This window comes from Cynocephalus volans, chromosome 3 (assembly GCF_027409185.1).
Source record: "Cynocephalus volans isolate mCynVol1 chromosome 3, mCynVol1.pri, whole genome shotgun sequence".
In the NCBI taxonomy this organism is placed as follows: Eukaryota; Metazoa; Chordata; class Mammalia; order Dermoptera; family Cynocephalidae; genus Cynocephalus; species Cynocephalus volans.
In genome coordinates, this window is record NC_084462.1 from 88,237,891 (window position 1) to 88,264,364 (window position 26,474).

Genomic DNA, 26,474 nt, shown 5'->3' on the forward strand with positions numbered 1-26,474 from the left:
GGATGCTGTAGGAGATGGCTATTTTTCATCTTTAGAGGAAGCATTTTGATCCTGGTCCAGTCCATAAAAATGCAATTTTTGCTATAGATAATCAAAAAAGAATGTAGATACAAAAGACCAGACTAAAACTAGCACATGAAAGAACGGTTTCAAAGAAAGCAGTCAGTTTTGAACAGGGTTTGGGAGAGTTTGCTCAGCAAAGGCTGTTCAAAGCTCCAAGGACAAGAAGACAGGCCCTGCAGGAAAGCCTCTACAGGGCGGCAGAGATCAAGCCTGGAGGCGTGAAATGCAGGGTTAATTGGGATGGGGTGTATGATTGAAATTTGTCCTGGAGCATCGCATTTGATGAGAGAGGCCTCTTCCCTCTCTCCTTGACCACTGGACCCAGGCACACACCAGTTTGCAGTTTCCCAGTTCTCCGTGCACGGTAGCACCATCATCTCCTTATACCCAGAATCTCTTCCAAGCTTCTTTCATAAGGCAGGCAGTTCAGGGTTTGAATTCTGACTCTACTGCCTGATCTTGCTAGGCCTTTGTTTCCTCATCTGTAAAGTGGGTCTAATCACAGTGTGTACCTAATAGGATTGTTTTGAGGATCAATGGAATAATACATGTGAAACACTTCGTAGAGTATTTAGTTTATAACAGGTACTCAATAAATGTTAGCTGTTATTATTATCATTACCCTTAGAGTAAGTTTAAATCTCCAGTTGTGAATCTATACTTATAGAAAGCTAAATGCCAAGGACTTGTGTGAAGATTTTATTGATTTTACTTGTAATTTGTATAATCCACTTCACATAAGAGGAATAAATGGGTACAAATTTTATATTGTTTTGTGAAACTATAGTAAGCCTTGAGAGGAGTAAAGTCCCAATAATCAAATTTTCCAACTATCTGGACCTGCTGAGCAAATTGGCTGAGACCATAGGAAAACAAACCCAAGGCCCTTCAGTATTTGTTTGACTCCCTAACTGTGTTTCCAAGCTCTTTTGTGAGGACAAGAATAAAAAAATTTGTGGGGAGATTTTTTTTTTTTTTCTCGATTCTCTTTAGTTTTCTGTTTAAATGTCAATAGTCCCAGAAGCTGCAGGTCACCACTGGATTTCAATAGGAAACCCCAGTTTGGGACACTTATTTTCAATTGTATAAGAATGTGTTCTTGGAGTCGGATCAGGAAAGCTTGGAGGCTGGGAACTCTTTTCTTTAAAGCTGTCCCCACTCATTGTTTTCCTTATGTCTTTAATGAATTGCTTTGGCTTCCAACCACACAGACCAGATTGTGAAGAATGAAAGAAAATTAAGAAAGGAAGAAGCTTAAGTTATTGATTTAGCTTGAGGGAATTTTTCTGAATTTTCTAACCCAACCCAAAAAGACGAAAACAACCCCAAACCCCAAATAACACTCCATGTTTGGAGATGTTCTTCAGCTTTTGGATTGGTACCAACCTTGCTCAGGAAATATCCATCTATGCTATCAGGGCTTTGTACAGGGACCCCAACTTCTCTGTGGTAGTTCATCATTTCATGATTTCAGGGCTCTAAAGCGAAGCGCCTGAAGGCTGTCTTCTAAAGCACATTTGGTGAAGGACAAAGTGCTCTGGAGTTAACTGGAGAAAGACAGTTGTGTCTGTTAGTGAGGGACTCATATTTGTGTGATCCCTGGTGGGCCCAGGGGAAGCCTCCTGCATCTTCCCCTTACTCTTGGTCTTGCTAGTAGAGCTCCTGCATTCACTAACTAGTCTTAAATACTGAGGTGTGACAAATTGTTCACAGACAAACTGATTAAAAAAAAGATGCAAATGACCTGCTTTCTCTCGCTACTGGAAGTGGAAGATGGATAATGTATACTCATTATATTATGATGGAAAAGAGCCCAGATTAGGAGTTGGGTGTTGCATTCAAAGACCCGAAGGGGAAATCAGTGGGCATTTGCCAATTTTTACTGAAAATGTTCGGAAAGTAACTTCAAGACCCTCTTGGGAAAAAAATCATATAAGCCACTTTAAAACTGCCTATCCAAGCTTGGGTGATTTCCTTTTTTCTCCTATTTGCTATTTTTTGGGTTTTTTTTTTCCCCCTTTAGAATTTTCTGTTATTTTTCCGTTTACAAAGTGCTTTCCATACATTTCTTCATTTAATAATTACAACACAAAGTGGCATTATTTTACTGAAAAATTATAGATAAGGAGAGGTTATGACTTACAATGTGTTCATGCAGATAGTTTGGAAGGATTTGGGGCCTCTTGCCTCAAGATCCAAGCTTCCTTTTCTTACATGAGGGCTCTCTTTCATCAAACTCTCATTTTTATGGGTCCTAAAAATCTTGCTAACAGGGGAACAACATCTTAATTGCAGTTAAAAATTTCCAGCAGGGTAGTGTTAGTTCTCTCCCAGCTTGTTCCTTAGTGATCTAAGAAACACTTTTGGATGTTCTGGATGTATCTCCCCCTTCCAAATGGAAAGACAAACATAGGTGGATATAGTTTTTTTTTTGGTTTGTTGGCTTTGTTTTTGTTTTTTTTTTAAAATCTTCAACCAGGAGTGACTCTAACAAACCATCAGCTCTATCAGATAATTATTATTTTTTTGGGTGGGGGGAATAGAGGGCTACATGTTAAATATCCTGAAACTATGTTATTCTTTTTGGTAAATGTTCTTTAACATTCAACTGATTTATAAACAAGGAATTCCTAAAATAAGTGAGGTGTCCTTATTTAGTTATCTTGGAGAATGTAACAAAATAAGTGAGGTGTCCTTATTTAGTTATCTTGGAGAATGTAACAAGAAGAACATAGCTCAAAGATAAACATTCCATGAGTGCTTCATCGATATTTTATTGGATTGAGGAAGACAACAAATTATATTGGCTTTTATGATTTTGGGGGAGTGAAAGCTATTTTCATCATCCTATATGGAGTTTGACTTTGAAGTCTTAATTACCTACTTTTCTGTACCCTGGAGCAGATTCAAAACAAGTGTCTGAGAGAATTCTGCCTCTGCTGATGACTATTCTCTTGGATCACTGGAATGTTGAAGGATGGTTTCCTCTCCAGGCACGTGTCTTTGGTAGGGCTGCTCAGCTGTCACAAAAGAAGCTAACACTACTGCCAACCTGATCTTCTGTCTTACGGGCCTTGTACTTAGTAAGAAACACAGCAAACCAGCATACCTGGTATATTCCAGGAAGTTCAATCTCAAGCTCATGGTCACATAGTGTTTAGTGCAAGTGCAGTTGAGAGAAACAATAATTAGGATAATTGCTTGAAGAACATGTAGCTCGTTTATTCAACCAAATAGCTTATAATACATTCCTAGATTTAATAGATCAGTATAGAATGAGTACAAAGACACTGTCATTGGCTCCTCTGAATTGTGTTTTGGTGTGATTTCCCTGGCGTTGTTACTAAACATGGCTCTCATAAAACCCTCATTTTTAGGTTCTTTATATCAAACAATCACTTCTTTATAGGATTTCTTAGAGAAATTAATGTCTGAACCAAGAACTAATAATAATCGTACTATTCCTGAGAAATAGGTTTATTATCACCTAACAGACTTAGTGAAATCAAGGGCAGGTGTTCCCCTTTCCTGTAGAATTTATTGCCCACCGGGAGCAGGTGTGTGGGTCGTCATGTCATGCATTTTTATTATTATTGCTGCTCTAGTTGGGCATCTCTAGCTGCTTCTCTCTTAGGCCTGAACACCCACCCTTGTTTCTTCCTCCGGCCTATTGTCTACTCTCTAGCAGGCAAAGGAGGAGTGTGGGAGGGCCCAGCTGACTCAATTATTTTTGAATTACCCTGATGATATTCTGTAAGAAAGGTAATAATATAACTTATCATCCAAACTGAGACAATTTTGAGAGTGAAAAGGGACCCTAGTAATTATTTTTCTAAGAAACAGGCATAAACTGGGACTGTCACCTATCTATAACACATTCTCATTCTCTGTATTTACTGAATCTGAATTTGGAGCTGCTCTGGGGCTCCATTGAGAAGACCATTTTTCTAATTCTTTTGGCTACAGCTATTCCTTTTTTTTTTTTCTGGTTATAATGATCCCATCTGCTTTCTATTTTATTTTCTAGGCTTTCTTCAAAATTTATGAACCTCTGTTAGCCACTACTCTTGTTTTCCAGCACTGTTCTGTTTTTATTGTTTTTAAAAAACATATTTCTTGTAATTTCAGTGGGACCAGAGAGGAAAAGGAGGTAAAAGGCATACTCAGTTTGCCATCTTAAACTGGAAGCTCTTTTACTCCACTTCAAACATGCTGGCTTACTATATTTTATGCATCCTTGTATATTACTTTTCTTCTTTTTGGAACCAGACAAATTTAGTGATACTGTGCAGGAGTGAGCTTACACAGGCAGATCATAAACCCCTTGGTGACTACTTTCTTTTCATTACTCTAACGTCTGGAAGGATCCCATGATGCCTGTGAAATATCGGGCATTAAGTCATTGTACCTCAGCTTTTCTCAGAGGGAGCTGTATGTGGGATTTGTTTTCAGCTTCCTCTTCTTGCAGGATGTGACTTATTGCCAAGAGGGTTTATATCCCCTCATGCACTGTGGTAGCACATGAAAGAAAGTTAGTTCCTACAAAGATAATTCAGGCCTAGTATAGTCAGGTTGGAGGTAGAAAACTATAGGGATTTAGAACCCAAACCAGAATTTTGCAGAGCTTAATGAAGTGATGCAAAATCTTCTGCCAGAATTAATGCATGAAGACTCAGTTCAGAAAGATTATAATTAATGGAAGTACAGAAGCAAAAAATAAGACTTAATAAGGAATTAGAAGCAAAAAGAAGACTGCCTGGCTCTAACCAGGTCTTGTGAGACAAGAGCAATCTGGACACCCAGAAGATGATCCAAACTCACCTGCCACAGAAATTAGTTGGCTGCTTTGGGGAAGGGCTAGTCCCAATCCTTGTGGATTGTGATTACATGGAGACGCTAGACGGGATGGTTCTTGTGTGGCTCAGAGTCAAGATTCTGGTATTTGGAGTGGGTAAAATTAGGTACAGAACTAGAGAATTCTGCTCTTGGATGTGCTTCATACAGACATGAACTTTAAAAATGACCATCATCTGAATGTATATGATCTAAGCTAAAGCCAATTAATATACAAATTAGTATATCTTATTTTTGATTTACAGCTAAAGTTGATCTATAAATTACACCTCGCATGTCAGTGGGCCAGGTTAACCTTTGTCATGCAGAAAGAGCCACCCTTCCCCCGGTAATATCTATTGTTTTTCTGTCAGCAGTTTTACTACTTCTGGGTTAAGGTAGGAGCATATACATAAATTTTCTATCTTTTTAAGCCATTAAGTCTCCTCACCCTCCGAAGTACCATTGTGGGCTTTGAAATTTTTGCTCTCTGTTGAGGAATCAGCAAAAAAGAGACAGGACGGTGCTTTTATAGCCAGAGTTTGAAATATTTCTTTCAGGTGGATGGTTGATTGAGAGGTTACTTCCTGGTGGATTCTGGATTTCAAAATTATCCACATTAGGAACAAACCGACTCAGCTGTTGGCAGCTGATGTTGTCATTCCAATGTTGTCCTTATCAGCAATTAGGTGACGAAGACTGGAAAACAGGAACAATCACAGAGAACTGACATTAGACAGGCAAGAAGGAAACCATGTAGGTGGGTGTCAAACAGCAAAACACTCTACAGATGGCAGAAACCCAACCGTAACCATAGACAGAATGTCATTTGTCAGGAACAGTCCTCAGAGATGACCTTCAGACTTGGGAGCTGAGCCACAGGGGCTATAGAGGCATTGGATTCCTCTTAGACTTTTGGGAAAATCAGTCAGTTCTTACGATTCATGATGCCCAGTAAACGGGGGGTGGGGGTGGGCGGGTGCTGAAATTTATTCCTCCCTTTCTTCTCTCACTCTTCATCTCCCTCATCTTTCTCACCTTCCTTCTACCTCCAGCTTTTCTTCTCTTTGCTTTCCTCTTGCTAATCCCTCCTCCACCCCTGACGTGTACCTCCAAGTAACTTTCCACCCCCCAGTCTCCTTCATCTCTGCTTGTAAGTACCTTCTCTAAACTCAGACTCTTACCCCCATCGTACACATTTTGCCACTTGCCACTTACCCAAGTGGAGAACTGTGGGGTAAAAGGAATCCCAGGTGAGTTGGTCGAGTCACATACCATGAGAGTCCAACATTGACATCTGGTGCTTGCTTTGCTGCCCTTCATCCCAGAGCTTTCATTATTCCCTCACAAACCTGTGGTCAACTCTAAATTCAGTAAATGTGGAACAAGAGCTTGCTACCCTTACTACAAAAGCATGCTCTGCTGGTCTTCTGGGAGCACTGTCTTTCTTTGCCCTCTGCAAATTTTTATTTCTGCCTTGTCATAATCTTTGGGTTTGTTGGCCTTTTATATTGTTGTTTGCGCTGGTATTTGCATTTGTTTTTAGAAGAGATTTTATTCTTTGATCACTTCTACCTAAGGGCAGGTCTTAGTCTCCTGATCAAGTGGTGTTCCTCTTGAAATGCCAGAGCTTTTAGAAATACCACCTTTGGTTCTAGAACCATAAGGTCAGTGACATCTCTGGCCACTTCCGTATGGTTTTATCTGGTTATGTTGTATTTTGTGCCTTTGTAACAAAAAGAACAAAAGAAAAAAGAAATCCTTCCCAGGGTGTGTTTGACTTTCAGTGGCTCCTTCTCCTTTAGGAACTACTTAAAGTTAAGAGAAAGGGTATTTGCAGAGCTGAAGGGACTAGAAATTGGAGGCACATAATGTTTTGCTTTATGGCTGGCATCGGAAAGACAATGAGGAACATTTCGGCTTTCCATTTGTGTACTTTCCAGCACATGTTCCAACATTTAGGCTGGAAAAAACTAATGCCTTTGAATTTCAAAGCAAAGAATTCTTGCAACCTTGACAACAATCAGAGTAACCTAAGTAATGTTATTTTAATGAGTTATGTGTTTCTATGGGTCTAAAATTTAATTTCATACCTGATTTCTCTTTCTTTTTAGAAGTGGAACGGATAGTGAAAGCCAATGACCGTGAATATAACGAAAAGTTCCAGTATGCAGTGAGTAAAACACACATAGTACATACCTGCTGTGGTAGGTCTTACCCTAATGACAGTAGCATTCATACCTTATAAAACTTTATGACCTTGCTAAAAACTTTCTTTGTTGGCCTGTTTTAATAGCCATATGTTTCCATAGATACAGATCCGAATAATGTTTACACACATTTCTCTCCTGCACTGAGTGGTTGGTGTATGTATTGGCATGGGAAGGCGATAAAACATTTCTTTCTCAAGAATTGATGCTTAGTTTATTTTAGTGTCCCTTTGGGGTCTAGAACACACAGGAATAATATGAAAATGGGCCTTTTTGGTGGTATTTGGTGATGAAAGTGGTGGTAGTAGCTGATGATTGATGAATGGCTTTTGGCGGGTTTTCTCTAAGCAACTCAGTCTGAATGTGGAAAAGTATATGCAGGAGAAAGTTCCCAGGTCCTGAATGATTGTATTTGCAAAGTGAGCAGTGAGAATGATTAGTTTAAGTGTGTGAACTTTAGGCTTGTACTGAACTACTTTTTTTTTTTTCAAAATGAGGGTTTTCTTCATTTATGTAAGAAATATTTATTAAGCATCTCCTAAGTGACTGGTATTGTTCTAGGAACGTGGGATGCACTGATAAACAACTTTCTGAATTATATCATGGGCCCTCATTAAAGATCTTATTCATCTATGACAACTTAAGTTGCTATATGAAGTCTTTTTTCAAAAAAAATTTTTATTGAATCAAAATTGATTATACATATTTTGGGGGTCCAACATTGACATATGTTGATCAAATCAGTATTACTAGCATATATATTATTACAAATTATACTTATTCTTTATGCCCCTTGTCCAATCTCACCCCATCTCCCTTCTCCTTCCCCCTCCCCCCTCTAGTTACACTAGATTTCTTCTTTCCTTCTGAAAGAATAATGATTACTCTGTTGATTTCTTGCCTAGATGACCTGTCCAATGCTGAGAGGTGTGTTCAGGTCCCCCAGTATTATCATAGAGCAGATGCTTCTTCTGTCACTCTGGAATGGGCTTTGTGGAGAGAGACATCCTCTTCTTTTCTTTATCTTTGCTGGTGACTCACCTTGTGTCAATGCATTCCAGTGGCTGGTGGACCATCTGCGTGGTGGCTGTGATGTCTAGCCACTTTCACGGCAGCCATGGTTATTGTGGTGGCTGTGGTGGGTCATCCACATGGAGATGATGTTTTTGGCATGCTCCTTGGTGCTTGTGGTGTGCCTGGTTGTGGGGAGGATCTCGTCCCTGGCTCCATACCTCAGGCCCCTGGGTGGACCCCGAGGCTCTGGCACAGTGTGCCTTGTTGTGGGAGGGGGCTCCATTCCCCAGATCCATGCCCTAGGCCCTGAGGCACTGGCACGGTGTGCCTGGTTGTGGAAGGGGGGTGTCCAGTCCCTGGCTCCATACCTTGCTTCCTGGGGGGGTCCCTGAGGTGCTGGCATGGTGTGCCTGGTTGTGGGTGGGGGGGTCTGATCCCCAGATCCATGGCTCAGGTACCCTGGCAGCCCCCGAGGTGCTGATGGTGTGCCTGGCTGTGGGAGGAGGCTCTGGTCCCCAGCTCCAGGCCTCACATCCCTGGGCGGACCTGAGGCACTGGCAGTGTGTCTGAGCTGGAACTAGTTTTTTTGTCTTGTGCTTACTTTTGAAGTGGGGAACTTCCTGTTCAGACAGTACTTGAGCTCTGTGGTTGAGCTAAATTGCTGCTTTGCTGCTGTTTCCCTGGGGAAAGCTTTTTGTGCAGCACAGATTATAATGGTTGATTTTATAGGTACTTCCAGCTCTCTAGAGACCTGGTGGATCTGGGTTGTGTAATAACTCTGATCTGGGCCTGAGTCTTTTCATCAAACTGCACCCCATGCAATTCTATATTCCTGACCAGTCTTCTCTGAGTGTTCCTACACTGATTGGGGTGCAGATCAGCTGTCCTTGCTGTGTCCCAGTATTCCCCCGGTGGGCCTGTCTCTCCCACGGTCCATGCTGCAAACACTTCCCATGGGATGGGCTGTGCACCAGTCCCTTGTGATGACTCACCGGCCTCTGAGTGGCTTCATTTTTTCAGTTGTTGTGGCTCCTTGCTCCTATGTGGGTCCACGGGAACCCTAGTAGTGGTCTTGCTGGCCTGGGGGCCACCAAGGCCCTCTTCTTCCCTGCTGCCTCCAAGCAACTCCATCCAAAGGGCACAGTTGCAGCTTTTGCCAGCTCCTGCTCCGTGTGCTCAGCAGTTCCAGCATTAAAGCAGCTGCAGCATGAAATGGTCAGAGCAGTTTTTTCTTTCTCTCATTGTGGCTTCTCCCACCGTCATGCATTCTGTAGGTCTCTCATCCTCTTCCCCAAAGCTCCAGCAGCCCCAGCTTGGCTGATGTTACGTTTTTATAGTTGTAAATTGGTTGATTTCTGGGAGAGAGTGATGCTGGGGATCGTCTATTCCACCATCTTGACTGGACCTCTGCTGCATGAAGTCTTTTATAAGTTCTAAGGTAATTATAGAACTGCTTCTGTAGGTGACATGTTACCTATAAGACCTGCTGTATGATTGAGTGTACCAGCACATTTAGTGAAAGAGAGTTTCAGTTCAAAGAGGGGTCTGATGCCCATTAAAACATAGAAATATAGGGAGAGTGCGGTGCCGATAAAACATAGAAATATGAGAGTCACAGGGGTAAACTTGGCAGTGTCCATCCAAGCAGTGGCCAGAGGAGAGAAAGTTTTGGTCAATGGAGTTTTTAGTATTTTGTTCCTATTGGCAGGTCTTTCCTGTATGTGGAGATGGATGCATTGGGCTATTGTATTGCACATATGCTATTAATATTCAACAGAGGTAGCTAACATCTCCTCCTTTCTCATGCTATGCTAGTCATGCAAACTTGTGATTATAATTTGATTTTCAATGTAGGTTTCCCTACAGGGAGTTGGTATGCTGTCTCTATGACAGATTTCCCATTGTAAAGCAATTTATTGGCACTCTCGTTTTATTCATCAGTCTTGTAAGCTTGGTTAAAGTAAGTCTGCTCCTGAGAGAAGGAATCGCTCTCAGGAGGCTATGAACATGCTTCTTAGCCTGAGAGAGGGAGGGACTATAATTCCCCGAGGTGATGAATGCCACTCTGTGTGGCCTCCTGACATATGGTCATTTAGCCCCTCTGGTCATTACCAGACTTGGCCGATGCCTTTCCATCCATTCTGTAGCCAGTCCTTTAAGTGTAGAGGATGAATCTTGAAAGCTTTGACCATCAATCCCAAATCAGAGTAGTTATGTGTATATTTTAAGACCTTGGGGAAAAAAACAGTAATAACTAATCTACTGTGGGGGTAGTTATGCATTTAAGTACTTGACTGTGTTTACTTGTTTTCCAATGTATAATGAGAATTTTCATTCTGTGAGTACAGCTCTATAAGAAAAGCCAGATTTTGTTTGTGTTTTACAAGACAACACAGTCTTTTCTATTTATTTTTATTTTTACTTAATTTATGAGATATTTTAAGGGAAATAATATGATAACATAGGCCCACCACCCAGACAGAATGCATGTTAGCAATTTGCTATGATTGCTTCAGATCTTTCTTTCTTTTAAAAGTACTAATATGCTAATGATACAGGAATGGTTTTCTCTGGAACTTTCATGATATTGAATAAAAGCACAGAGATGGGCCACTGTAGCTGTGTTTTCTGTTGGGTTTCCTGATAACGACAAGATAGTAGAACAGTCCTGTGACCACAGGATTGAACAAGGTAGTTCAGTCTCTGAGTTAAAACATGCCAAGGAAGACAAAATCCACTATGGGCTGGCAAAACCAAGAATGACAACAAAAGTTGAAAAAGGGAAGCTGCAGAGTAGAGGGGGGCACGATGACCACTGTTGTGGCTCAGAAGGAATGAGCACCTGTCAGCTCCTAGAAGGAACATGGATCCCCACCACACCCAGCTTGTGTTGCCTTGATTGGGGAACTCCTAACAGGATAGCTGGCCATACAGTGAGCTGTGGGGCCTCTTTCAGCTTCAGTCTGTTCAGCTGCAAGGGAATAATAAAAATATTTATTTCATAGACTTATAGTAAACAGTAAAATAGAATAATATACAGTCACCCTATGAGCTAGGCTATGCAGGGCTATGAACATATGCATATCTGTTTTTAAGGTTTTTAAAAACCACTTCCTAAATGGAAATCTTTCTGAGAAAGGCAGCAGCCTAGGTCTTTTGGCTCAGTCTTGCCCAGCTTTAAAGAATGTCGCCCCAAACAGAAATGGATTTGAACAGACCCCAACAGATTCCAGGTAGAATGCTCAAAATAATTGAAGAATTAGCATTCCCAGCAAAAGGCTGAAAAGAAAGTGGGAATAAACTGAAACTTACTATGAAAAAGATAAAAGGAGAAATGGTGAAGTCCCCTCAAATATAATGGAAAGAGTGTTTTGGGATATTATAGACCATAGTTTGAGTCCTTTCTTTTTCTTTCATTGCTAAGTTGAGATCTTGATCTGATTATTTCTCTAAGCATAAGTTATATCCCTTGTGATATGGAGGAATTTTCCTTGTAGGGTTATTTACTAAAGGATTAAGGATTAAATTAGATAATTTATATAAAGTATCCGATAACAGTAAGACTAGCTAATGTTTATTAGATGCTTACTATGTACCAGTCCCTGTGCTAAGTTTTTTATATGGAATTTTCTCTTATACCTAACATCCCTGTGTGCAAATACTCACAATAAAATTTAGGTTCCCCATAAAGCACTCGATAAACTAAGATATCAGTGATAGGGTGGTCAATGTATACAAAATTGTAGAGAGATAGAAAGAATAAAATCTTTCTTAGTGTTCTGTAGCAATATAGGGAGACCACAGTCAACAACAATTTACTGTGTAACTTCACGTAGCTAGCTGAGAGGATGCTGAATGTTCCCAACACAAGGAGGTGAGAAATGTTTGAGGTGATGAATATGCTGAGCACCCTGATGTGATCATTACACACAGTATAAATGTACCCAAATATCACATTGTACTCCATAAATATATACAATTATCATGGGCCAATTAAGAAAAAATAAATTAAAAAGAAAAAAACTTCAGAGATAGAAAGAGATTAGAAGTTTCCAGAAACTTGGGGGAAGGAATAACCAGAAGTTCTTGCTTAATGGGTCAGAGTTTATGTTGGGGATGATGAAAAAGTTTTGGAAATAGATGGAGGTAGTGGTTACAAAGCATTGTGAATGTAAATTGTATGTTTAAAAATGCTTAATATGGCAACCCTTATCTTACATGTATTTTACCACAATAAAAAAAAAAAATCAGTGGTAACAATGTTAAAAAGAACTGAGAAATTGGCCAAACTGGTAAACTTTTTGTAGAAAATATAATGCCAAAAAATTAGCAAATCTGTGGTACTGAAGATGTGGAAGTTGCTGTAAATTGTGCAGATGATGCAATAGTAGAGAAAGCAAGACCCCTAAGATAAGAGGACTAACAGTGTGAATGATCGTGGTGGCAGAGGCTCCCTTACCAGATAAGCCATATCAAAATGATAATAATTCAATGAGATACTCCTTGATTACCTACTCTGGGCAAAGCATTTGATGAATTCAAATTTTCCTACTATCTCAGCATGGATATTGACAGATACATGGAAAATAGTGATAATAATAATAGCTTAACACATATAGTGCTTACCATATGAAAGGCATGGTTGTAAACACTCTACTATAGTAAACTTGCTTTGTCTTACAACAACCATATGGAGTACTTTTATTATCTCACTTTTGTATGTGAAAACAGTGAGTCATAGAGATATCACTTCTGTGACTTGCTCAAGGTCACACGGCTGGATCACACAGCTCCCATTCGTACAGCTGTGAATCCAGCTGTGTACAGTTGCTTTGCATATATTTCAATCTTCTGCAAAACTCAGTGAGATGGAGCTGGGACTCCATTTAGTAACTTGTCTAAGTCACAACTAAAAGGTGGCAAAGATGGAATACCAATTTTTTTTTTTCTTTTTAAAATTTTCTTTATTTTATTTTATTTTATTTTTTTTATGGAATACCAACTTAGATTGGGCAGGTTCCAAAGCCTGTATTTTTTCTGTGATACCATGTTGCTCTTTTGACCAATCGTGGAAAACAAACAAGCAAAGACGATAGAAACAAAATAAAGAAAACTAACCCCAATCTCCTTCCTTTCCCCTACATACCCACTGGTAAAGTTTTTATATGATAAAGACAAAGGTAGATGAAGAAGATTTAAAGTTTTACAATGTGAGGCTAAGACTTTAAATCTTATCCTTAGTATTTATAGATGAGAATTTGGGAGAAAAATTCATACAAAATCTGGATAAATCGTGCAATTTCTACAAACACTAAGCCTGGCCAAGCAAACTTTTCTCTTTGAAGGCTGAAGAAAGCTATTCAATACCCAGAGAATCTTAATTTATCAACATACCCTAAAGTTGCAAAGCACATTATAGTACATAGCACAGGATTAAAAGAAGATCAGAAATACTTTTGAGAGATAAAGGTTTAGAACATAAACAAAGGACAAGGTTAATGATTACAAGTAAAATTAATTGTTAAATTAGACATGATATTGTGAGAACTGAAAGGTGGAAAACATAAAATTACAAGAGGAATTTCGGAGTGCCAAGATGTATAAAACAAAATTGGATTGGAGAGTGGGGAGAGAGTGAGCTAGAATTATTTTTCTCATTAGGAGGGAGTTTCTTGGTTAATAATAGGAATGAATAATAAAAGTACTATAATGAAAACATTTATCTTTAAAATATGTTAATGTTAAAAATGTTGGAAAAATTATGAGTGAGGCAAACAGCCAGACTCATTATCCCCACTAAACAGAGTTCAAAGTGAGTGGCAGAAGTAGCACAAACAGTTGTATTAAAATTATTCATGTGAAAAAAATGTCAGAAAAATTGTTAATTATGGTTATTTTCTGACTTGGTTTAAAAATAAAGAAATGACGATGGAAAACATTGGTTCCTATTGGTTTTTGTTTCTCTCTCTTTCACATAGGCCCAGGCACACTCTATCCCTACCCAATTCTCTTGAATTTTAGCAGACTTTGAGAAAGGAGATGAACTAATTTGAGGGACAATAAAGTTATCCTGCTCAAACTCAGACACTTCACTAAAGCCAAACACTTAATACATTTTTTCTGAATATATTTCATGCAGAAAGGTAGATGGGGAGTTTCTAAAGGATTTTTTCCTTGAGCTGAATTATTGATCCTATTCAGGAAGTGCACAGGCTTATACAAGTTGGTGAAGATTTAACCAAGCAGTTTTGCAAACATATAAAGAAAGTCTGCCATTCAAAAATTGTGATTCTAACACTGTCATTTATTCCTTGAGTATTAAAATGCCTTGGTGATATCAAGGTTATTGGATAAGGTCTATTGTTCTCGTGATGTTTGTGATTGATGGAACGATGCCCATTTGGGGTTTCCAAAGAGTGTTCACTCAGTGTAACAAATATGACTGAAACCTCCAACTCCCAGCAGTCACAGCGATGCCACTAAGCCTCTCTCAATGCAAATCCCTTCCTTTTCCCTCTCACCCATTTAAACAGGGCTTTGTATGTTTCCACAGTCACTTCTTTTTTCTCTTAACTGAGAATCTAAGTGGTTGAGAGTGGAGTTGAAACATATGGTTTGTTATCTTTCTGAGTGTGTGAGCTCCGAAGGTCACTGGACTTCTTTAGGCCCACATTATGAGGACATGTCTGTATTTCTCTGAGAAAAGACTGACCTAACAGTAAAATTTCATGTTCCTGTGTGTGTGGGTGAATAGATGACTCATTGCCTCTTTTTAAAAAAATAATAGAAATAAAGATAAATTTCAAAATTCAATATGCACAATGTGCCTGCTCTATACCTAGCAACATGTATGTTTGTTGCTTTATTTACTTTCCAAAGAGGATTTCAGGCAATGTACAAAAGAAAGTATAAAGCTCAAAGGGATAAAAATGCATGAGGAAACTGGTATGGGCAGGGTACTTTTAGGTGGGCCCCGTAGTGCATGCTGGAAGCGTGTGTCTGCTTAGAGTAGCAGTGTGTTGAGTGCTACTGGGGTTATCAAGAAAGGGGGTACAGATTCTGTTTTTCACACTCAAGGAGCATATACATATAATCTACTCAGTAATACACAAGAATGAACCTAATAATAAGTGATAATGAAAAGGTGATTCTAAATTCTAATTTTTTGGTATGGCCTGTAAATATCAGGGAAAGGAGAGCTCAACATGAGTAAAAATATTTGAGGAATTTTTGCTAGAGGAAGTGAAAAATGATTCTAGCCTTGTTTTTTTTTTTTTTTTTTTTTTTTTTTTAATTGTACCACCAATGTGAGGAGGGAAGGCATGAGCAGAGCCTGCAGTTGGACCTAATTGGGGGTGAGAGGTGTGACATGGGAAATTACGGTTCAGGTAGGTGAGACCAGACTGCTTAAGAAAAGAGTTTGAATATGAGGTAGTAGGCTCTCAGGAGCTGGGGAGTCACAAAGTAAAAAAAGGTTTTATTTGCCCTCCCAATTAAATAGACCAGATACCCAAATGGAAATGCCCAGGTTCATATGGAATGGAACTTGGGTGTAGCGAGAGCTGTAGATTTAGGAATATCAGCTGGATATTTAAGGAAATACTTAAAGCTAGAAGAAAAATGGAACTTGTTAAGGAGTGATGGCTGAACTGTGGGGTGTGGGGGTGGAAGCTCACAGTTAGAGAGTGGGAGAGAAGGAGATTGCGAAGGAGCAGAGAACAGCCAAGATTGAGAACCGAGAGGACAGTGACGTGACAGTCTTGGGGAAGGGTGCAGCTCAGGAATAGGGAGTGGTCAACCAGGTCTAACGGTAGGTGCCCTGAGGTTAAGAGCTAAGGAAAAACAGCTTTAATCAGAAGGAAGTAACTGGAGGACCTCAAGAAAGCAGTTCTAATTTTTTTTTTTTTTAAAAGGTGGGGTTTGGAATTCAGAGTACAGGAGAAAAAGACAACCTGAAAAGAGAAAGGAGTAGAGTATAGCTTACTTCATTAAGAATCTGTGATGAAAAGGAGAGAAAAGCTTTTAGGCTCACTGGTTAAGAGAAGCATTGTTGAATCAATCTCACATATTTTGGCTTTTCAGGTACATAAGATCATGGAAAGGTAAAACCCTAAATATTTTCTTTGGGAGATTCGTGGGATATCAATATGTTGGGACACATCCCGGTCCTGCTTTAATCCCCAGTCTGATGGGAAAATCGGGTTTCTCTTTCTTTCCTTCTTGGACAGCACAGCTGCACTGCCAGCACATGCAGACCCTCACCAATAGGCCTGATAACCAGAGTGATTCACACAACAACCGGAGAGTATAGATGATGACAAACAGTGTGACAAGTTGGAATTAGTCATGGAAAGTGCCAGTAGCTTGCATTTGTTATGGGTTTCTGGTTGTTAGTTGTTGCTTTTTTGTATTGGGGCATCACCATAGTAACAGTGGCTTTTTAGCAAACATTGAAAATGCCTTCTGTTTTGTGTGTGTTACTATCTGTGTATATTATTCTAAGTTCTATATGACAGAGGTTTTTATCTTTCCTTTATAAATAATTTACTTATAGGAGAAAATATATTTTCTGGATATCTCTTAAATTCATTTTCTTTCTGGATTCAATAGTTTAAAAGCATAAATATTTTATCTTTTTGATGTCTGATTTGTTTAAATAGTGTTATTCTTTGGGTAGGTATTTGTCTGATCCCTTGTTTCCTTAATTTGATTTGCCTGTTTCAATCTTTTGTCCTAGCCTCTGCATTCCTATCTCTAAATGCTCTAAAATGACACATTAAGGTAATTAAAGATTCTGGTTAAACTCTAGCACTCTGAAGTGTTTGTTTGTTATTTACCTGTTCTAGGCTTGGGATCATTTCAGCATCCTCATAAACTAGTTTTCATTCCATCTACTTTGTGAAGTAAAATTTAAGTAAAACCACACAGATTTGGCTTATTTATTTATTTTTAATTGTACTTTCTTCATTGCAATTCTATGAAACTGAAAAGTATGCAAGCAACATATAATTGGAATTAGAAGAATTAAGATAAGCAATTTTTGACAGTAGAATTTTGGAGCTCTATGTAGTTTGGCTATAGTGGAATAAATTTCAGCTAAGACTGAGAAATAAAAACATGAAGTAGGAAGAAAAGTAACTTCCCTTGTGGAGAGAGAATGACAAATGCAGTTTCCTTTGCCGGCAAATGGTTTATGAAAGTAATCCATAAATCAACCATGTGGACGGAATTGGGCAAGTTCAGTCACAATTGAGAGTTAACGGAAAAACCACCAACTCCAACAGTCTCAAAGTGGTTTTTATCTTGTTTTGCAATTTTCCTTACTGGACCAAGTAGTCTGGTTCTCTGAATCATATTGCTAAAAGATGGTAACTATCATATTTTATGTTTGTAGTTGAAAGATTAATCAAATTATTCATGTAAAAATGTAGGCTCAAATTTATGTCCACTATTATAAAACCAGTGCTCAGATTACTGTTGTATTTTATATCTGGGTTTGTATGTTGTTTCTTTTTTTTTCTTAATAAATAGATAAAAATTGTGTGAATTTATGGCACACAACATAATGTTTTGAAATATGTATACATTGTGGAATGGATAAATCGAACGAATTAACATGTGCATCGCTTCACATGCTTATGATTTTTTTTTGCGGTGAGAACTCAAAATCTACACTTATAGCAGTTATCAAGTATTTAATACACAGGTTTCTTACAAAAGTCGGTGACTTGGGCATTACAGTTAAACTTGAAGATACTTTAAAAATGATTCTAAGAGTTGGTGAGGGGCTGTACTCGTGTTGTGTGTTTAAATGTATGTGTGCTGTGTGAATGCGTTGTGCGTAGGTAAGGTTGCAGTTGTAAGGCTGTGTGTAAGCTTTGTAGGAACGTTCTGGCCTGAATAATGAGTGGCTGTTTTTTGAGGAATTAAGCAGAGGACAGCAATCAAATTTGCATGTCTAAATTGGGGATTTAAGTCGGATACCCTTGACTTGACATTTCTAGAAGCCCTAATATTTCTGGGTTTCATGTGTGCTCCTTGGTTGTCATTCTTGCCATGGCTCAAGGTCACATCATTACAGCAATGGCTGTTCAGGTGCCATCTAGATATGTTGTAGATGGTGATATCATTCTACACCAATAGTCCAAAAGTGCAGGGAAGAAGAAGGGTTGTTTTATACAAAAGGAAAAACCTGACTTCTCTGGTACTGCAAGGAAGTTGGCTTATGTTCATTGCAGAATCTCAGTGTGGAATTATCCTTTAAAGCTTTCCCATTCAATTCTCTATACCGAATTCTAACCAACTACATATCCAGTCTGTGCTTATGTCCCTCTGGAGGAGGGAACTCACTCCCTCCCAAAACAGCCTTTTCTGTCTTTGGATAGTTTTGATCATTAGACATTTTTTCATCAATTGAGCCAAATTGATATTCTTTTGCTTTATGTTCCACTGATTTTAGTTTTTCTTTGGAGGCTGAAGCAGAGTAAACATGTCTCCTGTTTCACTTGACAACCCTTCTGATGTTCGTGTTTAAAATATCAAACAGATTGGTTGCATAGACTAATCTCCAGGATGAGCACCTGCAAGTCCTTATTTATTTATTTTTTTTTAGAGAGCTTTTCTATAATCTCCTAGAGTGGGTTGCTCCAAAGTTAAACACAATATTCTAGAAGTTACTTGACCAGCTTAAAGCAGAGAAATAATTATTAAAGCAGTCTAAGATTGCACTAGCTTTTTGGTGATTGTTGAATCCTATTAATATATTAATCTAATTTTCATTGTTAATGGCAAGGACTGAGTCACATTTGTCTCTGTGTCTTGCTTGTCGTAGGGCTTGGCACACAACAGGCACTTACTCTGTCATTAAACAATCCCTTTTATTATTGTGCCATTTGCAAACTTACTAAACATTCTTCTGTATCTTCATTGATATCTAAACCAGTGGACCAATTAAATTGGAAGCTCTGCGGGTAGATCCTAGGCATTTTTGTTAAAGCTCCCCAGGTGATTTTAATGGGCAACCAGGATTAAGAATCACTGATCTAAGTTAGTAATAATAATATTGAGCACAACAGAGTTAAGGACATAGCCATATGCTTTATCATTAGAGACCTCTTTATACATTGCTTTTGGGCCATTAATCCTTACATTAATCTGGTTTAATTAAGTAGTCCCAATTTCTATAATGAACTGTCCTTGCTGCCAACCCAATTTTTGTTTAATTATGTTGTATTATTGCTCTCTGTCTTAACAAGCAGAATGCCTTAAAAAAAACCAAAAAACCCATCTATTATAGTGCTGGTTTAGATGACTTCTATATGGAAGCAGAAGGATAGAATGAATAATTGAACTTTGAAGCTTCCTTTCCAAGTCATGTTTCGATGATTCCTGCAAACCACTTAGTCCCATGTTCGATATTTCAAACACTCTTTTAGGCCAGATACCACAAAAACGCCGTTGTCCTAAGCAAGACATTTTTGAGGTTAGAAGCACAAATGGATTAAACTTTATTATGTTTTGCAGAGAAAGCACTGCTCAGACTTTTCTAGGTGAGAAAATAAGCTAAAGAAATATTTAAGTTTTTAATTTGTTACACTCTGATATGAGAATATTAATAAACTGAATGTTGTGCTAAATAATGTGAAAAATCTATATTTATGCTAGGGCCTTTCTTTGGCAAAAGTACTTCTCTAGATACTAGAAATCATTTCGTTGTGTTGTGAACTATGAACAATTATGTTGGCTTGTGTTTTTTTCTTATAAATAGAATTTCTCCCCCTCTGTGTATTATTTTGTATTTTTTCCAGTTAGGTTTATCTCTTTGTATTGAGTAATTATTAAGTGTTTATCACTTGTTAAATGGTCTAGAGACTGAAAGAGGTATGAGGACATTTCAAAAAGTTTATGGAATGGTTCAGATTATCTTCTAATTCTATTTTTTCAATGAGCTTTTTGAAGTACCTGCATATACGATAAGGTCACAGACCTTCAGGAGTCTGCTATCTGTTGGGATTTTGAGATTATTTCATATGCATAAATGAAATAATAGTATAGGATATCATACAATTAAGTATGAAGATGAGTGGTGTAGACTAACAATTAACATTTTCACTGTATCTGGATAAAGAAGACAATTTTCTAGGAAGGGATAAATGTATTTCTTTTCTTAAAGTTGTTCATATTCATAGAAATCTCTTTTAAAGAAAATGAAAGAAAGATAAAATACCACATTCCGTTTATATAGGGTAAAAATGGTCTGACTTGGTTTGAAAATCTACCAGTTTGCACTGTGTGATCTCTGTCTGGATTTGGGGAAACACTTGGCTACTCAGAAAGCCACGTGCCAGTCACCTTTAGGTTGATCTAAACCTAATCTGACTGAAGAAAATGATGAGCTCATTCAAAAGTACTTCTGGCACACACTGGAGTTAAGTACTTTGAGTATGAAAGGCAGTTAAAATTTTGTTTGTTTCATTCAAATGTGAATAATATATATGCTGGTTACAAATCAATACTTAAGATATTTTGGCATTAGCAATAATTCTGAATTTTTAATCAACAAATAGTTATAAACAAATTACTGAGACAATTCAGGGTCTGCAAGCTATTGCCTGTGCAGATGATGCCTATGCCTTTTGGCATGTACATGGTGATCAAAAAAGGATTCCTCTGCCCCTCATTCCGTCTCCTCAGCCTGCCATGCTCCCCCTGCCTCCACATACCTACAGAATTTTCTCCATAGTTCCTTTGTTTTTCAATTTAATGCTTGATCTGATCTTTTTATTTGCCAGAACTTAAACTCAAAATATGTGAAAAAAATCTCTGATTTTTCAATGCTTTTTCTTTTAATCCGATATATTTTTCTTAACGGGTTGCAAGAGAAGTCCAGAAAACTATCTTCAAAGTCAAAAGGACACTTTGTGTTTATAGCCTAAGTCCTGAAGGAAGAAGGCACTTCAGTTTTTTAGCTCCATGGTCTATTGGGGAAATCAAGTACCCCTCAAGTTTCGTAATCTCTAGTGCACCAATAGAACTCTCTTGGATTTGTACTGATTCAACTTAATTATTTACATGGACTTTTGAAAAAATTGCATGTAGCCTTTCCTATATCACAGCAATTTGTGCCTATCAAAACTCTTAGAAGTTATTTAATACTTCACTTCTTGAAGTGTAGTCCACAGACCTCAGACCATCAGGAGCTGCAGGCCACCAGAAATGCACACTCTCAGGCCCCACCACTAAACTGCAAATGTAGGACTTCATTTTAACAAACCCCTAAATGATTCATATACATGTTTGAGTTTCAGAAGCCCCAGATCCATCCTCTCTTCTTGTCTTAGTTAGGAGTGCCCTGAAGATTTTGGCAAAAGCAAAGATGTGGGGAGGGAGAAAGTATTAAATTATCAAGCACAGTGTTAAGTATTTTACATGTATTACTCATTGGGTCTTCACAACAACTCTGAATGGTAGATATTATTATGCAAACTTTACAGATGGAGAAACTAAGACTGGAGGCATTAAGAGACTTTTCCGAGGTCACTTAGTTAGTAAAATTTGGAGTCACCTTTCAGATTCAGGACTCCAAGCCCTCACTTTTTCCTAATACTCAATTATCTCCTGGGACAATTGGCACTCGCTCAAGTAGTTTTTAACTGAATTATTGTTTATTGTTTTTTAGTGGTGAACAGAATTTAGATTTTGGGGGGAAAAATGTCACCAATCTATGAATTTTAAGTTTATGGCTTGAGGGGATGGGTCTTGTTACATATGCAACTCCCCTTCCCCCCCCCCCCACGGCTGGTATAGAAATCCGAACCCTTGCCCTTGGTGTTACAAGGCTGTTCTCTAACCAACTGAGCTAACCAGCCAGCCCTTGCAACCCCCTTCTTTATGGCATGCTTGCCTTCATTCTTTCCCTCTTTCCTAGTGGGGGCCTTTCTTTAGGTCTGGAATCAGATAATTTCCTAGAAACCCAGGGGGTGCTGTGGGCCACGGCTTTGACTTGGCCTATGCAAATGCATAGGCCTTTCTGGGTTTCACTTTCCTTAATGAGGGAAGAGGCAATTCATTTTACTGGAAACAACTATTGTGGGAAGAGAATATCTAAAATGGGCTTGACATCTTTTGTAGTTATAAACATTAGCCATTTGGAAAAAACCTGCTTCTAAAAAAGGACTCAGGCCACAGACTCCTTGGTTTCACCTTCTCCACGCCTTCAAATCCCTTGTCTCGTTTATGATAGCGCCACTGGTGAGCCTCAGTGGGAGAGATCTGACCACAGTCTTCTATTCCGATGAAATGCCTCCTGATTCTGTTCTTCCAAACCCACCAACCTCCTGAAAACTGACACACTTGTGTAGGGGTCTGGATGCACTTTGTTTTCTAACCCTTTCCCCAAGTGGAGTGAATCAGGAGGGAAAATGTGGAAGAGGAATATTAGAGTGGGATGAGATGGCAGAGAACTTCAGGAACTTCAGCCAGGAGCCCTTCATTTATTTATTCGTTCATTCAGGAAACAGGGAAATGATCCGACCTGCTTTGTACACTCACTGCTGTTCCTAGCTGGCCTCCCTAGTGATGCTCTAGTGGATCATTAACTATTAAATAAATAAGTCCCCACTGTCACTTGCCCTGGGGCCTGGTACTTAGAATTGCTCCTGTGAGAAGCAGCTCAGTTGCAAATCAGTTTAGTGACTTGGAGCATCTGTCCTTGTGAGTTTTGATTGGAGACTCACATCTGAAACCACCATTCATGTCATGGCAGCTCTCTCCCTGTTCAGCACTCACACAGGCTTCTTGTTAAATTTCTGTGTGGGCTCCTATAGAACACAACTGCATATTTTTATGTATGTTATTGGGAGCCCCACAGTTGGTCCCCAAAGCAAATTTAGGGTGGTCGTTGTTTAACTCAGAGTATTGAAAGGGTAACCTCCAATTCCGGTGAAAATTCATCAAACTATTTGTACGTGATATGATCGCACACAAACAAAAAAGATTGATACGTTGTTTATAAATTATTGCTATTACTGTTGCATTTTAATGATGGAAGATGCTTTTAAAAACTTTGCCCCTTGTAAAGAATTTTTCTTCCCTATTTCTCATCCCAGTCCTCTATTCTCTCCTTCTCAACACTTCTACTCCCAAATAAAAACCGCTAAATAAACAAAAAACACAAAGCAAGGTGTTGTGGGCTGTCTGAATTTAGATTTATCACCCCTGCCTCGCTGCGAAGGGGCTGGAGACCAGGAAGAGCTAGGACTGTTGTAGGAAGATACCTCCTGGAATGGGTCAGGGGTCCCAGTGGCTCCAGCACCCTGCAGGGTTGGGGCCTCAGAGCTGCATGCACTTCCCATGTGAATCCCAGGGGTTCAGGAGAAAATTGCATAGTTACCCCTGAGGTGGTGTTACCTATGTAGAACACTAGTGTAAGAGGTAGAGTCCTAGGGGGGATTAGACTATTCATAGTGTGTTATTATAACCCCTCAGACCTTTGGGAAATTCTTTATGGGTGCCTTTCCTCGTTAACTGAACTTTTCCATTGTGCCTTTGTTATTGGCATAAACACTGAGGTCCTGCCTGAAATTTGGCCTAGTTCCCAGACTGCACAACAGCATGAACATGGTCTAATTTTTGGTCTTAATAAACAAAGCAGCTCATAGGCATGAAGTTGTCCAAAGACTCCCTTGCAGTTTGGCAAACAGGCCTGAGTAAACCAGCTCCCACATCAACTCAAAGAAGTGCCCATTCTGCTCGTACATGGCCTCTAAAGCCTGGACTGAGATGGGCCAGGGGGCCAGCTGGGGGTCCACTCCCCAGCAGATGCCAAATCTACAAGGAAGAGGTCTAGAGGAGATCTGGCAAAGCAGCAATAGGAGGCAAACAAATCACTAGGCATGCCCCGTGAAAGGCCCACGCAATACAATCTTTGCTTTCTTTTCTTTTCTCTTTAGTATGCCCCCCTCTTATCTGTGTCTGGGAAAGGCATATATACTAGGTCTCTCTGTCTATCTCTCTCTCTAAGGGTATTTTCAGTACTTTTTTAGACGTCACGAAAAAAAGTTAACATTTTGCTTAGAACTATCTAAAATGTTGTATGCATCTAAACACCATGGAGAAAAAAAATTTAGCATGATTAAATTAATCTCAGAGGAAAATTTAATTTGTTCCCCTGGTAATTGCCCCAAATTAGTTCTTTGTAGATAAATTACTACTCACAGGCCATTTACTAGCTCTGGAACAGTCTTTCAGATGCTGGAACACTAAAGCCCGGCCTGAGGATGGAAGAGAGAACAAGGTTTGTGATGATGTCAGGCAGATTTGCTTTGGGGGAGACGTAGGCCTGAAAGCTCTCCTGGCCGCTGCCTCTGTTCCTGGGTCTAGATGGGAAATGAGCTCCCTAGACAAGCCTGGCGGTGCTCTGCCTAGATGGAGAGGACGGAAAGTGACTGCTCTAGCTGACTGAATTAATGTGAGCCCTTCCCTGTGCTTTAGGTTAGAGAGGTTCTGTTCTTCACCAGGGTGAAGGATGTTCCATGAGGGTCAGCGAGTCCATTAATTAAGAGATAGTTTAGAGACTCCTTGTTTCTGACTCATTTACCATTTGGGAGAACCCAGGACTCTACAAGACATTGCTTTTATAGGCAAACCCTCGCAACTGCTGTAGAGACCTCAGCTTCCACATCTGTAAAATAGTGCTGAAATACTAGCAGCTCGTTGGATTTTTTGAGGACTACCTGAGATGATGTATGTATAGTGCTCAACACAGTGTGTGCACATGTAAGGAGAGAACTTGTTAGCTGATGTCGTCCTCTGACACAGAAAGATTGTTACACAGAAAGCCATATGTACTAGTCCGTTTATGTTGCTTATAACAAAATACTTGAAACTGGATGACTTATAAAGAAAAATGACATTTATTGCTTACAGTTTCTGAGGCTGGGAGGTCCAAAGTCCATCTGATGGTGGCGACAATGACCCAGGGATCTCACATTGCAAGATAGTGGAAGGAGAGAGAGCAGAGAGAGAGAAACAGACTCTCCTCTTCTTTTAAAGCCCTGAGGACCACACCCCTGACCACCATTTTTAATCCATTCACTACTGCACGGTCCTACAATCCAATCACCTCTTCAAGGCTCCACCTTTCGATTACCATAATAGGATTTCCCACCCTCTTAACAGTCACAGTGGGGACTAAGTTTCTAATACATAAAACTTGGGGGACACAATTCAAGCTTCAATGAATTTTGGGGGGACATAATTCAATCCACTACACTATACATTCTCCATTGTGTATCCAAGTCTCGGTGACACATGGATCATACCTTGGCTTGGTGTCATCTGCACCACGCTCAGCTAGTGAGCTAACCAGCCATCCCTATATAGGATCCGAACCCACAGCAATGGCGCTATCAGCACCGCACTCACCTGAGTGAGCCACGGGGCTGGCACATACCCATTCCTTTTGACCATCACAATGTTTAGTCTGGGAATCTTCAAACTTTTTGAGCATTTTCCCTACTTGTAAAAAGAAAACCTTCCCAATATACATATATTCTCTCTCTCTCTCTCCATATATATATGTAATATTTAGTCTCTCTTTTTATATATCTATGTCTATATGTATGTGTGTTGTACTCATATACATATACAGGGTAAAGACAGTCTATGTATTAAACATTAGTAACCTTAACTTTAAAATTTTTATCTGGTGTTTGGTTGGTTGGGAGTGAAAAAAAAAAAAAAGCAACTCAAGTTGACTTAGATAATAAAATAAATAAGCAGATCATTTAACTAAAAAGTCTGGAGATAGTGCTAGCCTCATAGAAGTCCTTACTTTTTTCCCCTGATAGCCTAAAGGACTCTTTTGGGCACCCCTTGAGGATGAGCACCCCCCTGGGGGCCACCCTCACGGTCTCATCATGCAGGATAATCTTGAGGTTGCACTAGCCTGGAAAGTCAAGCAAACAGGCTTCCTAGGGGAGTCTTGGCAGGTTAGCTGTTCCTGCTCTGTTGCTCAGTGCTTTTTTCACAGCATTGATCACTTTTGTAAACTGTCATCAGTTTACAAGTTTAGAGTGTGCTTATTCCTGCCTCTCTCCACAAAAATGCAAACCTGCTCTGTGAGGCTCGGGACTTCCTTTATCCACCTCTGCAGCACTGGCTCAACAACAGTGCCTGACACTAGAAGGCCCTTAACAAAGATTGGTTAAATGAATGGATGAATGTTGGGGGGAGTGTGTCCTCTGTGCTTTCCCTCCCTATAAGTGTTTTTTGTTCATGGCTGGGAGCCCAGGCTCAGGAGCATGTTAAGACGAGGGTGGTGGTGGTGATGAGGAGGAGAACTATAGCCAATGG

At 39.4% G+C, this 26,474-nt stretch overlaps 1 protein-coding gene across 1 annotated transcript in view; it reads left to right on the forward strand.

Annotated features, from left to right (window-relative positions):
* The first annotated feature begins 4,968 nt into the window (after window positions 1–4,968).
* The window catches only part of ATP8B4 (ATPase phospholipid transporting 8B4 (putative)), a 201,528-nt gene continuing 180,022 nt past the window's right edge, over window positions 4,969–26,474 (forward strand). Inside the window, exons 1-2 of the mRNA XM_063090055.1 lie at window positions 4,969–5,014; window positions 7,011–7,069. Of these exons, the coding sequence (XP_062946125.1) occupies window positions 4,969–5,014; window positions 7,011–7,069 (105 nt within the window). The remainder of the gene's footprint in view (window positions 5,015–7,010; window positions 7,070–26,474) is intronic.